A 14,491-nucleotide genomic window follows, 5' to 3' on the forward strand; every position below is an offset into this window, starting at 1 on the left:
GGAATGGAGGGGGAGAGCGACGAGCGAAGGCGGGCGCGGTGTCGCAAAGACGTGTTCGGTCGGCGTGTTCCCCCTTAAAGGTCGGTCCCCCGAAGTGGGAAGAGGGGATGTACCGGAAAGTCGGCGAGGAGCCACGCAGTGGATGTGGGTTCGGTTCCTAAATGATCAAGCGGCGGCCAGGATCTTAACGAGGGTTCCAAGAAGACGAGCGTCGAGCGCCGAGCGGTGCTCCCACAAGTGTCAATGCGGCGGAATTCTTGTTAGTGGGATGTACGAAGTGCGCAGGAAGCTCTTGAGGATCTGGGGCGAGACATGGTCCTCTTCGAAGGTGGGCGGGATGTCGAGTTGTCGGCAAAGCAGCAGCAACAAGCACCCTAGGGAGGCCCAAAAGCCCAAAATGCCGGAAACACAGCGTCCTCAAGGGTCGGTCAGGGTCACCTCCTGAGTTGGGACAGGGGTTTCGACACGGAGAATGGTGGGTGCGGTGCGCCGTCGATGGAGTAAAATGGGATGGACGTCTGGTGCTTGTCGGCTGGTCTCGCAAGTCCCCCCCTCCTTTTCCAATCCCCCTCCCCTTTGAGCCCGTCGAGCCCCCCATTTCTGGCCCCCTTTCCCAAGTCATGGCTAGGATTGGCTCGATTGGTTCCCATGGCCCCTGCTTGTCAAGGCTGAAAGCCGCTTAGCGCCTTGTGCGCGCTGGTAGGGTCCAGACATGAAACCAGTCCCACCCGGCCAATCGAGGAGCCATATGAGCGCCACAGCAAAGGGGACACCAGCCACGGCCCACTCCACACATGCCGATGGGGAACGAGGCTGTCGTTGTCTGGGGAAGGCGTACCTTGTTTACTTTCCGCCAGCCACGATCCACAGCCATCAACATTCGCCGGTCCAAGACGTCAGACAACATCATTCGTGACTTGCATCAACCCTCTCGAACGACAGGCAAAGCAAAAAAAAGAGAGTACAGTACCGCTCCTGCTCTCGACGGCCTAGCTCCATATTGTGAAGCATTGACTGTTTGTCATCAAGAATCTGCGGCCTGCTTTCCCCTCCTTGCGTCCTCTTCTTGTCGTCACCGGTCTTGGCAGGAAGGTCCCGATCGACGACCGACAACACAGCACTTGCTCCCTCCCAAGAGGAGATCACACACACGCGCCTACACACTCCACAGCCATGGTATGTTCGGCCCGAGACATCGAATTCGAGCTTCTTTCCCCTGCGAACTGTCCAAGGCCTGACTTTGCCTCGTCTCCATGTGTTAGGCCACGCCTGTCGCCGGTTACAAACCCTCTCCACTGGGATATGGGTCTCCACGCAGCTCTCCATTCCGTCGCCCCGAATCGCCCGCCTCACCTTCCAGCCCATCTTTGAGACAGACAACACCATCAGCATCACCCACGAAAACACCCTATCGCACCAGCCGGTCAAGCTTCGCTGAGCCGCCGACGACGCCCACCCGCACTGCCGACAGTTGGACGCCAAGAGCACTTCCTCAGACTCCACCGCGCGTCGACATGCAGGCATCGCCAAAGGTCGCCACCCGGTCATCGCCTGTCAAAACGACCATGAACGGCAACGCCCTGTCCCAACTGCAGCCAAGCCAGGTGCGAACGCTGCGCGAGGGCTTTGAGATCTTGGACCGGGACAGTGATGGCGTTGTCAACAGGGAGGATGTGGCTGATATGCTGACACAGCTGGGTATGTCGCTCCGGAAGCAGTATTCCTTGTCCGCGAAACTGACTGTCATGCAGGACTACCCGCGAACGCCTCCGACGTTTCCAAGTTCTTTCCTCCATCAGCTCCACAGACGATGACGATGGCCGTCTTTCTGAATACACTAGCCGCGATGCTGGCAACGCTCTCACCCCAGGCAGAGCTGCTGTCGGCCTTTTCGGCGTTTGACGATGATGATAGCGGTCAGATAGATCTGGCCGAGCTCCGCGACGCTCTCCTCAACACGGCGCCCGAGCCGGGCGAGCGTGCGCTGACACCGGCAGAGGTCGATCAGGTCATGCAAGGGTTCACCGGGCGAAGGGCATTCAGCCGCAACATGCAAGGCGGACTGGGCAAGCGTGGTGAGGTTTTCCGGTACCAGGAATTCGTCAACTCGGTCATGGGCTCCAATAACGCTACTTCAGAGGCGGCTTCGGCAGAGACGTCTGAGAACTGAGAGGAGGCGGTTTCGTTTGGTTTGGTTTGGCGGGGGGCACTGAAGCTGTACCAGCAACCGTGGGATGGAAGCACTCTCCAGGAAGCAGGATTCAGAGAAGCCATCGCCCAAAGGATATGGAAATATAAGTAATACGCAGTCATGGTATCGGAGTTTGTAGGGTGCTTTCAAGATTCTGTATTTTGTACAGGGTTTGGTTTGCTGGCAGCTTTCCATGCCGCAATGTGTTGCGCCTCTGTTGGCTTTGCCAAGACTTCTTTCTGGTTTGCCAATATTTGCCCCACCATCGATGTTCTTATCGTCTTATCTGCATCCCGTTACCGCGGGGCACCTCCGCAAAATATCGTCGGTTGCACCCCGCCATCGCTCGCTCTAATTGAGACTTATCGAAGACGACTTCGTGCGAAAACGGTCAATTGAAGCATAATCCCCGCCATGAAGGACACATACACTTTCCCCGCCGCGGCTGACTTCCATGTATGTCACCCCTCGGTCCGAATGTGTGCCGCAAGACTGAGCTCGCGCAGGTCCACCTCCGTGATGGCGACATGAGCCGGGCTGTCGTCCCTACGATTCGCGACGGCGGCGTCGACACGGTCTACGTGATGCCGAACCTGATCCCGCCCGTCACCACGGTCGCCCAGGCGCTGGCCTACAAGGAGCGCCTCCAAGCCATCGACAACAGAGTCAACTACCTCATGACGCTCTTCCTCGACGAGAGCATCACGCCCGAGGTCGTCCGCGAGGCCAAGAAGGCTGGCATTGCCGGCATCAAGTCGTACCCCAAGGGCACGACGACCAACTCGTCCGGCGTGTCGTCAGCTACGAGCCCTACGACGCCACCTTCGCCGCCATGGAGGAGGTCGGCCTCGTCCTCAACATCCACGGCGAGGTGCCCAACAACACGCAAAAGGACGTGTCGGTCATGAACGCCGAGTCCAAGTTCCTGCCGACGCTGCTCGAGGTGCATGCCAAGTTCCCCAAACTCAGGATCGTGCTCGAGCACGTCACGACGGCGGACGCCTGCGACGCGGTGCGCAGCTGCGGCCCCACTGTCGCCGGCACCATCACGGCCCACCACCTGTCTCTCGTCATCGACCAGGCGGTCGGCGACGTCTTCTGCTACTGCAAGCCGGTGGCCAAATCGCCCGAGGACCGGCGCGCTCTGCTCAACGCGCTCGTGACGAGCAACGGAAAGTTCTTCCTCGGCACCGACAGCGCCCGTAAGCCTCCCCTCCCCTCCCCTTTGCTAGAGCGAAAAGAAAGACGTGGCTTTTGGGCTTTTTATGCTGACGAGATGCAGCACATGACATCAGCGCCAAGAAGGGCAAGGGCAGTGCGGCCGCAGGTGTCTTCACGCAACCCCACGCGTCTCAGTACATCCTGACGGCCCTGGAGGAGGGCATCGCGCGGGAGGACATCAAGGATGAGCAGGTGACCGAGGAAGTTCTCCGGGGCTTCTTAAGCGAGTGGGGACGCAAGTTCTACGGCGTTGAACCGGCGACGCAGAAGATCGTGCTTACCAAGGGCGACAAGGTCATTCCCGAGTCCGTCAAGGACGCAGGCGTCGAGGTTGTGCATTACCGGGCTGGCACCAAGACCTGGGACTTGAAGTGGCAGTAGGATTTGCATCGTTGGGGGGGATTCAGAACTCGGGGTTGAGACAAAAAAGGGGATAAAATGTGTTTGTGAGGAAATACCTGGGTGAGGGGCGAGACATGAGGATCCAAGACTCATTAAAACGAAACACTCAACAACACCGGAAAGAGGTGTCTGTGTCAAAACGAGAGCAGGACAGGTACGTCACATGTTGACATGAGACGATGTTTTGCAGGGGTAATAAAAAGTTCAAATCTCGGCTAAGTGGTATGGTCAAGACTTCTTGATTCCGCTCCAGAGCAACCAAGAGTCGAAGCTCTGCGCAGCACAGCAACATGAGAAGGGACAGACTAGTGATTCGAATACTAGCATGGGCATTGTAGTGGTCCCGTTGATGCCAATGAACCTGCGGTCAGTCGCGCCATCCTAAGAAAGTCGATCAGAACGGGAGGCTGGGATTTGCAGCTGCAGTTGCTGCAGGCCTGCGCACTGGCACCCGAGCAGTCAGTTGAGTGACAGCATAGCCGCGAGCCCCCCTCCCCCCCCCCCCTCTTTCCCTTCCCTCCCGCCAACGCTAGGTCCCGATGCCGGTGCCGCCCACCCTGAGTGTTACTTGCCGCCGCAAAATCTGAACGGCGGCAGGGATCCCGCGTGTTCGCCCCACCGAACCTTCTCGAACCGGTCAGTTGGGAGCACACTTGTGGGACGGTTTCCTACAAAGGCCTCGATACAGACATGCCGATATCGAGTTGGAGGGGAGGTTAGAAAGGGGATCCTGGCAACACCTGTGGCAAGACTCACGCTCACCTTGACTGATATCAATGCCATCCAGCATGACATGTCCTTCATTGGGTGTCTAGACACAGGGAAAATTCAGTGGCTAGGATATGCACATGCACAGCCAGTGCTAGGCTGTATTTTTTGTGCTCATCCACCGTTGTGCATAGAGACAGGTCACAAGTTCTTTGCCTATTGGTTCTGGCGGCGGCGGCTCGTCGTTGACTCTCTCCGTGGGGTTGACCAGTAAAGTAGAGGATACCTGTCCTAAGGCCGACGCCACATGCGGTCCAGATGTACTGAGTACCCCACCGTCGAAACCTCCCAGCCCGTCGCTTTTTCTCGTCACCCAACGCAACGCCCACTGAAAGCCCCCCTGACGCCCAATGAACCAGGCAGTCCGTGTGCACATCACCAGGAGGCAACTTTGTCCAGACTGATGTGCAAAAGCTGATAAACCCCAGCAGAGAGCCAACTGTCTGTCCTTGCGCTGTCTTGCCTTTTGCTTTCCGTCTTGTCTGGTCTTATCTGGTCTCGTGTCGTCTGTGCTATTTTCATGTCCTAAAAGGAACCAGTTTTCATTTCGGATTTTCGGTTGACGGAGCAAACGGAGCAGCATACATTTCATCATCAGCGTCTTTGTGCAAACGACATTGGTACAGAGCAGTCCCCCCTTCCGGGCCCTGCTGCCTTGTCGCCTCCAGCAAGCTGCCATTTCCCTCTTCACTCACATTTTGTCGTTTGGACCCTGAACGTCACAATCGCAGTCGAGTCGCAGTCGCAGTCACAGCCACAACTCAAACCACACACACGCACACACACCCCCCCCAGCTCAGCCCAGCCCAGCCCTGGCGCCATCATTTGCAATCGCAGAGCACCCGAGCACGAACCGGGGACAGCAGAGGACAGGCCCAGGCCAGCCAGGCAGACAGAAGGCGCGAGCAGCAATTTCTCGGCTCGTCCGTGCCAAACCAGTCCCCGTCCCCTTCTTTCCTCTTCACTTCTTGTCATTTTCCTTCCAGCTTCTGGACACTCTTGGAACAGAACTTTTAGCTCTTCCGACTGCATCGACGTTACCTTGCGTCACAACCTGGTCGCCACACGTTTGGTCCCACAGCAAAAGAGAGAGAGAGAGAGAGGGAGAAAGAATCTGAAGGGGGAAAAACAGGACCGTACATCCACACAGTACTGCACCGGGCTTCCGACATCAAAGTCGCACGCCAACTACCTCTTCTACAAGAATACCCTTATCTCGAGGCGCTGCATGATTCGGGATCGGCCTCGCCCACCACCGGTCGCCCACTTTACCTAATTAACCAGAACCCACCGGAAGTGTTCAAAGTCTCCAGCGCTGGACTCGATGAAGCTGTTCGCCAAAAAGACGTCGTCTTCCAAAAAACCTGTCACCAGTCAGAACTCCCACGAAGAAGAGGAATTTCACAACTTACCTCACCGTTCCGCCTCCTCCTCGCCCACCAAGTCTTCTTCCCCCACCAAATCCCCAACTAAGCCTACCTATTCCAGACGCAGCACGAGGCCTCCCTCGCCTGGCGGGCGCGAGACTAAATCGCGATCTTCTCGGCCCTTCGGTCGTCATTCCACAGACCCCGGATCCTCCTCCTCCTCACGCCGTCACAAGGTCGACCCCAATACCCATCCTCTCAACCTCCCCCCTGAAGAGAGAAAGAGACTGTCTGCACTTTCCGCCATGAGCCGCAGCAACTCCATGGACATCGACCGCGAGTCGACCGGCGCTGCTTCTTCACCCCCCGCAGCGCCCACGCCCACAGCCCAAACCGCCTTCTCCGTCCCGATCCCCAACATCAACACCGCCGTCAACGGCAACGAGAATGGCAACGATGAAGATGCGCCCATGCCGCCCCCGCACAGGTCTAACCCCTCCAGCCCCGTCCCCACTGCAGAGGACGAGGCCGAGGCTTACAAGGCTGCGGGCAACAAGTTCTTCAAGGAGAAGGACTACAAGAACGCCATTCTTCAGTACTCCAAAGGTATGCAACCCCATTCGCCTAGAAATTTGCGTGAGAACCACATGCTAATCTTTTTTTTTTCAAACAGCCGTCGAGATGATTCCCGACTCGGCTACCTATCTCAGCAATCGTGCCGCTGCTTACATGTCTAACGGCAACTACGAAGCAGCCCTCGAAGACTGCCTACGGGCCGTCGACCTGGACGGCCAGAATCCCAAGGTCCTCCTGCGTCTCGCGCGCATCTATACCAGCCTCGGTCAGCCTGAGGAGGCCATTCTGACGTTCGGCCGCATCCAGCCGGCGCCGTCTGCTAAGGACATGGCGCCCGCCAAGGAGATGCTGCACCACATTACCGCAGCCAAGAATGCCCTTGCTAGCGGCACTGCCGGCTCTATGGTTCTGCACGCTCTCGACCAGGCCGAGCGCCAGCTCGGCTACACCGCACCGAAGCCTCGAAAGTGGCAGATCATGCGTGGTGAGGCTCACCTCAAGATGGGTACCGCCAACGCCCTTGGCGAGGCTCAGAACATTGCCATGTCGCTGCTGCGTAACAACAGCCAGGATCCTGAGGCGCTCGTCCTCCGGGGTCGTGCTCTGTACTGTCAGGGTGACAACGACAAGGCCATCAGCCACTTCCGGAAAGCACTCAGTTGCGACCCGGACATGCGCGACGCCGTCAAGTGGTTGAGGGTTGTGCAAAAACTCGAAAGGATGAAGGGAGAAGGTAACGCCGAGTACAAGGCGGGCCAGTGGCAGGCAGCCATTGACAAGTACACTGCCGCTTTAGAGATTGACCCCACCAACAAGGGTACCAACTCGAAGATTCTCCAGAATAGGGCGCTGTGTAGGACAAAGCTCAAGGAGTACGACGCTGCCATTGCCGACTGTGAGAGGGCCGTCCAGCTGGACCCCACCTACACCAAGGCGCGCAAGACAAAGGCCAATGCGCTGGGCTCTGCGGAGAGGTGGGAGGATGCCGTCAAGGAGTGGAAGTCAATCCAAGAGCTCGACCCCGAGGATCGCACCATTGCCAAGGAGATTCGCAAGGCCGAACTGGAGCTGAAGAAGAGCAAGCGCAAGGATTACTACAAGATCCTCCAGATCAGCAAGGATGCCGATGATACCCAGATCAAGAAGGCCTACCGTAAGCTGGCCATCGTTCACCATCCTGACAAGAACCCCAACGACGAACATGCCGCTGAGCGCTTCAAGGATATTGGTGAAGCTTATGAGACTCTGAGCGACTCTCAGTATGTCTTCCCCTCCTCTTTCTGAATTTTCAAGTTGAAGAAGCGTGTGCTGACCTGTGCAGAAAACGTGCGGCCTATGACAATGGCGATGATCTGATGGATCCCAATGACATGTTCGGCGGTGGCGGCGGCATGCACGGTGGCATGGGTGGCATGCACGGCGGCATCGACCCTGAGATGCTCTTTAACATGATGGGTGGCATGGGTGGCGGTGGTGGTGGCGGCGGCGGCGGGTTCCCCGGAGGTGGTGGTTTCCCCGGCGGTGGCACGTTCTCCTTCGCCGACGGGTCCAGCGGTCGCCAGCGCCCTGGCTTCAGCGGACGTGGCTTCAACTTCTCCACCTGACAACCCGACTCTGATCAGGGCGAGGATGACGAGGAAGACGAGGAAGACGAGACGAGATCGGAGGACGATGGCGACAGCGACAGCTCGCAGCCTGCTGGTAACGACGTCCACGAGAAGCTACGAGACCACATGCAGCGTCGCCATGACGAACAAGACGAACTTGTCGGGAAACTGCGCCAGTACGGCATCTTGGCGCTTGCGGCAGTCGTGCTGCTCCCGCCGTCACTGTTGGTGCTGATGGCTGCTATGGCAGCAACTGTATACCTTGCTCTGCGCGCCGCTCAGCACCTCGGCCGTCGACAGCAGGTCTGAGGCGCTGCGGCGGCGTCGAACCGCGACATGGGACGTCCTGGACGGGATCGGAACTAATGAGGCGAACCGGGGCAACGAGGTATCGTGCGTTGGTGCGCACGACCTTCACCTGGCCGCCCTCTATCATCTGCATAATCACCGGTGGCGTTCCGAGGGTTCGTGTGTTTTTGGTTTGCTATTTTCCTTATTTTTTCCATAGAGCCACGGGACTACGGTCCCGTGTTCGAGAGGGTGGTCCGGGGGGACGTTCCTTGAAAGACATACCCGCGCATTAGACTGGTTCCGTCAGATCGGGGCTGGGCCGCTGTAGCTTTGAATCCATATGGAAAGCGACTTCCCATTTTGCTTCTTCATAATCATATACAGTGGTGTCTCTTACTCCGTACTCATCCATGGGTATATCCTCCGCTCTGCCTAGCCCTCGAGCCTGCCGCGCCCCGTTTCTCGAGCTTCTAACAGGGCGCGCTGGCATTGCGAACCTGATCGTATCCTCCTGTCCGCTTATCACAACCTGTTCTTCCCCTCTTCCCCCGCTTGCCTCTACGATCTAGCATGTCAGATCAAGCACCCTCCCTCTTGACGGGACTCGTCATCTCCACAACCCTCGCGACATCCTCGGCCACCTCGGGCATGGCGCTCCTCATCTCCCCAGCGAGCACGTCCCTCAACTGCGCAAACGCGCCCATCTTGCCCCGCATGAGCTGGTTGCCCCGCCGCACGAGCTCGACAAACTCGCGCGTGTAAATGTCCGGGTTGCGCCCGTTCTCGACGTACTGCACGAGCTCGGGCGGAATGTTGGGCAGCGTGCCCGGCGTGACGTGGCGGGCCGGGTCGTGGAGCGGCACGCCGGGCGGCATGCCGAGCTGGTCCTGGGCGTTGGGCGGCACGCCGTCCGGGGTCGGCGGGGCGCCGGCGACGGCGGTCGTGTGGACGGCCTGCAGGGAGGCGGAGAGCGTTTGGAGCGACGAGGTGAGGGCCGTGTGGGACGAGTGTGTTGGTGTCGTCGTGTACATGGTGATCTGGAGCATGATCTGGTAGAGGTCTTGGATCGTGTCCTTGAGCTGTTCTGTTGAAGGAGGGTCAGTATGAGGAGGTAGGCCTTTGGGTGGGTGTACACCAGCGGGAGAAAGGGGAAGGAACGCTCAGAGTCCTGGGGTGTTTCACTGAGCATGTTACGGCTGTGTTTTTGTTGCGACTGGAAGTGGTGATCCTTGATCCCTCTGCACTGAAGGTTTTCTGAGGCCTCGATTGTCGCAAGAATTCGAGTAAGGCCCGAGGCTGGTGGTGGTCAATGGTTGAGAGCGACGTGGTGGTCCAATGTGTAGTGAGGCGGGATGCGACAATGATGGGCCTAGACTGACCCTCAGAGGAAAGGTGGCACTCCTATCGATAAGTGTTCAAGGTGTTGTACATGTAAGATGTGCATGACTAAGCGCAATAACCCCCTTTCGATCTCGCTGAAGCGAAGAAGATGGCATCACTTCGATTTCAACAAGGCTTTACTTTTCTCTTCATACTTCAAACCGGGGGCACTCGTCAAGTTTTACCTGTAGCATCCCCTTCGTAGGCTAATTGTATTGCTCAACAGTCCCTGTTTTGCCCAAAGGATACTATCTAGAACTAGTCATCTATCGGGTTCCCTGCTGCTTCCCCGAAAACAACCGCCTCAACTCATCTCGTAAGTGCCGTCTGTCTCGCATATTCGGCTGTTGTTCTGGTCCCGTGGAATGCATAGAGCCGGCACCATCAACAGCACTCTGTCTCTTGCAGTCCGAGTTGGGCACTTGATCACCTGCAGCCCTTTGGATCGCCACTCTGCTCCGCAAGACCGTGTCTTGAGTACGCGAGGGCTGCAGCACAGTAGCTGTCGGCCCATAGGCGCTACTAGGATCCGTCGAGATGACTGGGGCTGCTACGCTCTCTATTCTCTGCGCCTCAGTCGCCGCTGTTGGTTTGATTGTGATTGTCAGAGGCCTTGGAGATGGTGACCTGATGGGTCGATATTTCTCAAGATACTCCGAAGATAGCGGTGGCGGGGTACGAGCCGTTGGCCGTACGGTGTCATGTTTATGAGACGAAGCAACGGCTGGCGCAGACAGCGGGGGGCGGGTTTGAGTTATCTGTGGAGGAAGCTCATCGAAAGCAACATGACAGCTGCGCATAGTGCCCGCAAGGCCAGGCTGAGGCCGGCATGGCAGAGTAGCAATCTCGTTATGCTCTTCGAAAGAAAACTCCGGGGGTGTAGCGTAGGCTGAAGACGCCGAGACCTCCGTCACAGTTCTCTGGTGTCCTTGAATGTAGGCCATCCGCGAGGAGGGTCGTTTCAGGGGTTCATGGCTGACCCATGAACTCGGTGTATGACGCTTCATGTGATCCTCAACAGTTCTTGGATGGAAGTCTGTGATGCTGCCTCCAGATGACGTCCTTGCCAACGAAGAGACTCTGGGAGAAAGAGACGGCGGGGTTGAGGCTGGGTTGAATATCTTCTGAGGGCAAACCGTCGAGATGCTTGAGGATGTTCGCGTCCGTTCTGGAAGTGGACCCAATTGCTGAGTTGATGTCGACGATACGCGCGAAGGGGAAATAGGAGTAGATCGTCGCGATGCATCTGGGGAGTACTGGCGACGGTTACCAGGAAGCATCTGCATCCAGCGTGGGATCGGCTTCGTAGGGCTGGGTTTGAAGGCGGGCTCGCCCAGGGGGTCGTTAATAGACACGTAAATAGTAGAATTTTGTGGTTCAATGACATCGGTGGCGTCTATCTGCTGGTTTTTTTCGTGTTTCGTGACACTGGATATCTCTCTTGTGGCTCGCAGCGAGGGCGAGCGGTAGGCAGGGCTCTCGGGCTGAGGGGCATCAGCACTCAACCATCGTCAGCCGTGACAAGTATTGTCAAACTTACTACTGGGGCCCCTGGTTGATGGCTTCCGATCCTCAATGGCAGTGGTTGTCCCTGACTGGCTTCCCATCTTGTCCGTCCTAGCCCGCCGTCCACGCGATCCATTCTTCTCAAGCCCTTCTGCACAACCGCCCGCTCGTCCATCCCACCCAATTCGGCCTCCACGATACAGTGTGCGCAAAGTGGTGGCTCCTCGATCTCCCGTCCACTATTATTTCCCATGCTACCCTTCAAGTCGTCGTCCGAGTGCGCAAAAAGCTCCTCAAGCTTGACTCCTGATGCGATATGCCTGCTCCCACAGAGAAGACATCCGTAGCACGCCCGGTGCCAGAAGCACCATCCAAGACTAACACAGTCTTCCCCGCGCATCACGATCTCCCCGCATACCTAGCATATGGAGAGGTCGATGAGGGCCGCGTAGCATGGCCCGCAGGTAAGGCGGGCAGAGCGGCCAAGGACGTGGGTAGGACCGTCGGTCAAGCGCCAGCAGAAGGTGCATGTGAACAATGACGAAGAAGAATAGGGAGGTGGCATGGCATTACCAACATGAGTGCCTAAGAGAGGTGAGGTCCATATTAGAAGTTTCTAAAATGAATGTATAATGACAATAGCAGCGACAATGATCGTCGAGTACACTATGGAAGACACGAACGTGCTTGGTAGGACATTACCATGGACGACCTTGCTGCACGAATCTGATAAGGCGGATGGAGGGTAAGCTGCCGCACCCAGATCCGTCTACGTCTTCACCCTGTTACGCTCTCCTCTCCAGTGTACCTGCCTCGGCAAAGTAGCTCGACCGCATGCCACGTGGGCATTTGACGAAGGTGCCACCTACCTGCCTAGGTAGGTAGGTACTTTGTCCAAGGTTGGAGAGGAAGGACCCCTTGACGAGATACCTCACGTCGGCGTCGCCAGACATCATGATGCACACTCTACAGCAAAGTGCAGCCACGACATTCATAGAAGAAAAAGTCGGCCTTTCGATGATCCTACATAACAGTCCGTAACACCGCCCAGAAGCGAAATCCCTGAAACCACCAGCCTCCAGAGGCCCATGATAGTCTTACAAATTCATAATAGCAAGCAAAAACAACCAATCCAGCCGCACAAAAGCCAGGGTAACCATGTCCGGTCATGCCTGGCGATTTTCCAAAGCAGCAAATTAAACGCCTGCCACCATCCTTGGTGGGCTCTTGTGCTGTGTTTCCTTGACTCCGCTTCTACCCTTATGACAGGCATAAGCCCACTGGACTTTTTCTCCTGGCCTCGCATCCTTAGGATCATTCGAAGAATGGTGGCCCGGTACCACAGCATTGTCAGCTCGCAGCACTACACCCTCATCTCCATTGTGTACAAATACGTCCCATACAACACATTCACTCCTCAGCGACGCAGCTTGGGCTGAGAAAGCATGTGCAAACGGCTCATGCTGATGCCAGCCCGCTTCTTGACAGGGCTGGGCGTTCCCGCCGACACCTTTTGAGGACTGGGAATCGGGGTGCTGCGCGCCAGTTTGGGAGTGCCCAAAACACGAGCGTGGGGTGCAGGTTCAGCCTTGCGCCTCTTACCACCACGGTCGGCACCCTCCTGGTCGACATCAGGTTCATCATCTTCGGTGGCCCTGGCACGCTTCTTGTTGGCAAGGCCATGGGCAACTCCAGTGAGGATCTTGACGGGCGATTTGTTCTCCTTGTTTGGGTGAGAAGGCTCGACGTGCGTGCGAGCCCGCTTCTCGTTGGGCAGGCCGTGCGGTACACCTTCGAAGACGATTTTAGCTGGTGTGGTGCCTTCCTTATTCAATACGAATGGCTCTGTGTTGGTGCGCGCTCGCTTTTCGTTGGTTAGACCGTGCTTGATGCCAGCCGTCATGGACTTGACCGGTGTCTTGCTGGTATGAGTGGCCCGTGGAAGGTCGGCGGTTTCTGGGAAACTACCGGGCATTTCCTCGACTGGAGTGATCGAGGCTCGAACCTGTCGGACACTGAGCTGTCCAGGCGAAGAGCCGAAGCCGGCAGGAGATCCAGTACCGAAGCGAGCAGTGCGTTCGCTACGGAACGTGAAAGCGCCAGGAACAGTAGGAACCTCAGAAGCCTTTTCTTCTCTCTTGTTGGGAGAGGCTGGCAGCGGGCTCTTGATCTCTCCGGCAGCGCCACGACTCTCGGGCTCGTTCATACGGCTCAGAATAGCATCGAGATTGGGGTAGCTGACCTCGCCGCGACTCTTGCTTGGGGTGTCCTTGCTATCGGGCGTAAATTCGACCCGCTTGAATAGCTTCCTGCGCGGCGTGGTAAAAGGTACAGCCGGGAGCGGCTTGTCGAGGATTCGGGGACCAGGTGTCTGCGAAACACCAGCGAAAGGCTGAGGAATTGCACTCTTTGCAGGCTGAGCGGGCGATTTGCCACCGCGCAAAATCGACTTGACACGCTCGAATCTACCAGGGCTCACGATTCGTCGCTTCAGATCAAACAGTCCTCGACAGAGTAGCGAGGTCGTGTGTAGCGGCAGGCTTGGAGGGAGATTTGGTCAGCTCTCCCAGGTCGGTCTTAGTTGTCGACTGTGTCAGGCCACTGAGAGATGCCTTGCTTGGGGACTTGGTCAGAGCAGGCTGGGATATCTTAGGGAGACCCGTCCGGGCCGCCGTGGCCTTGCCGGGGCTCGTCGTTGAAGTCAAAGTGCTGCTTGAACGCGCCAGACTAGCCGAGGCGTTACTGCTAGACGTGGGGCGAGGGAGAGAGCTTCCATCCCTGGAGATTGGTCGGCGGCTGGACGCGTCATCTTCAATCTGCTGTCGAACACGCTTAACCGGGGAGGGTGAGGGTTGAGGCTGAGGCGCAAAGGCACGCAGCTTCGAGGGTGTAGTGCCGAGAGGCTGCTTCTCAGTGCGTTCGTCCAGGTTGGCCTTCGAGGAGGTGCGTTTGAGGCCAGAGACGGCCTGGCTCGGGGTGCTCTGGAGGTCGTTCTTGGAGGGCGACCGGTGGAGGGTCGACTTGGGAGTGTCTTCCAGGTTCGCCTTGGAAGAGGTGCGCTTCAGAGACTTCTTGACAGGCGTGAAGCGACCGGGTTGAGCACGGAAGGCAGAGGCATGACCCTCAATCGAATCCATCTTTTTAAACTCCTCCATGTGAGCAGCGCTGAAGCGCCCAGATTT

General features: G+C 57.4%; 6 protein-coding genes across 6 annotated transcripts in view; 3 read left to right on the forward strand and 3 right to left on the reverse strand.

The window, feature by feature from the left end:
* Window positions 1-1,173: 1,173 nt before the first annotated feature.
* VDBG_08796 (conserved hypothetical protein) lies at window positions 1,174-2,170 on the forward strand (the record flags this gene model as incomplete). The annotated part of the gene is made up of 3 exons (XM_003000954.1): window positions 1,174-1,176; window positions 1,263-1,698; window positions 1,752-2,170. The coding sequence occupies 3 exons, from the start codon at window positions 1,174-1,176 to the stop codon at window positions 2,168-2,170; spliced, it is 858 nt and encodes a 285-aa protein (XP_003001000.1).
* An 853-nt stretch (window positions 2,171-3,023) lies between these two features.
* Window positions 3,024-3,793, forward strand: VDBG_08797 (dihydroorotase; the record flags this gene model as incomplete). The annotated part of the gene is made up of 2 exons (XM_003000955.1): window positions 3,024-3,393; window positions 3,474-3,793. 2 exons carry the CDS (start codon window positions 3,024-3,026, stop codon window positions 3,791-3,793), a joined length of 690 nt encoding a protein of 229 aa, XP_003001001.1.
* Window positions 3,794-5,906: 2,113 nt separating this feature from the next.
* On the forward strand, window positions 5,907-8,129 carry VDBG_08798 (small glutamine-rich tetratricopeptide repeat-containing protein A; the record flags this gene model as incomplete). Its single annotated transcript, XM_003000956.1, has 3 exons — window positions 5,907-6,555; window positions 6,623-7,784; window positions 7,847-8,129. The coding sequence occupies 3 exons, from the start codon at window positions 5,907-5,909 to the stop codon at window positions 8,127-8,129; spliced, it is 2,094 nt and encodes a 697-aa protein (XP_003001002.1).
* An 872-nt stretch (window positions 8,130-9,001) lies between these two features.
* On the reverse strand, window positions 9,002-9,469 carry VDBG_08799 (mediator of RNA polymerase II transcription subunit 10; the record flags this gene model as incomplete). Its single annotated transcript, XM_003000957.1, has 1 exon — window positions 9,002-9,469. The coding sequence occupies one exon, from the start codon at window positions 9,467-9,469 to the stop codon at window positions 9,002-9,004; it is 468 nt and encodes a 155-aa protein (XP_003001003.1).
* A 600-nt stretch (window positions 9,470-10,069) lies between these two features.
* Window positions 10,070-12,473, reverse strand: VDBG_08800 (conserved hypothetical protein; the record flags this gene model as incomplete). Its single annotated transcript, XM_003000958.1, has 3 exons — window positions 10,070-11,203; window positions 11,344-11,727; window positions 12,099-12,473. The coding sequence occupies 3 exons, from the start codon at window positions 12,156-12,158 to the stop codon at window positions 10,070-10,072; spliced, it is 1,578 nt and encodes a 525-aa protein (XP_003001004.1).
* A 253-nt stretch (window positions 12,474-12,726) lies between these two features.
* VDBG_08801 (conserved hypothetical protein) overlaps window positions 12,727-14,491 on the reverse strand; it is a gene marked incomplete at both ends in the record, with an annotated part of 2,389 nt that continues 624 nt past the window's right edge. The window contains 2 exons of the mRNA XM_003000959.1: window positions 12,727-13,774; window positions 13,899-14,474. Of these exons, the coding sequence (XP_003001005.1) occupies window positions 12,727-13,774; window positions 13,899-14,474 (1,624 nt within the window). The remainder of the gene's footprint in view (window positions 13,775-13,898; window positions 14,475-14,491) is intronic.

Source organism: Verticillium alfalfae, genomic scaffold, assembly GCF_000150825.1.
Source record: "Verticillium alfalfae VaMs.102 supercont1.13 genomic scaffold, whole genome shotgun sequence".
In the NCBI taxonomy this organism is placed as follows: Eukaryota; Fungi; Ascomycota; class Sordariomycetes; order Glomerellales; family Plectosphaerellaceae; genus Verticillium; species Verticillium alfalfae.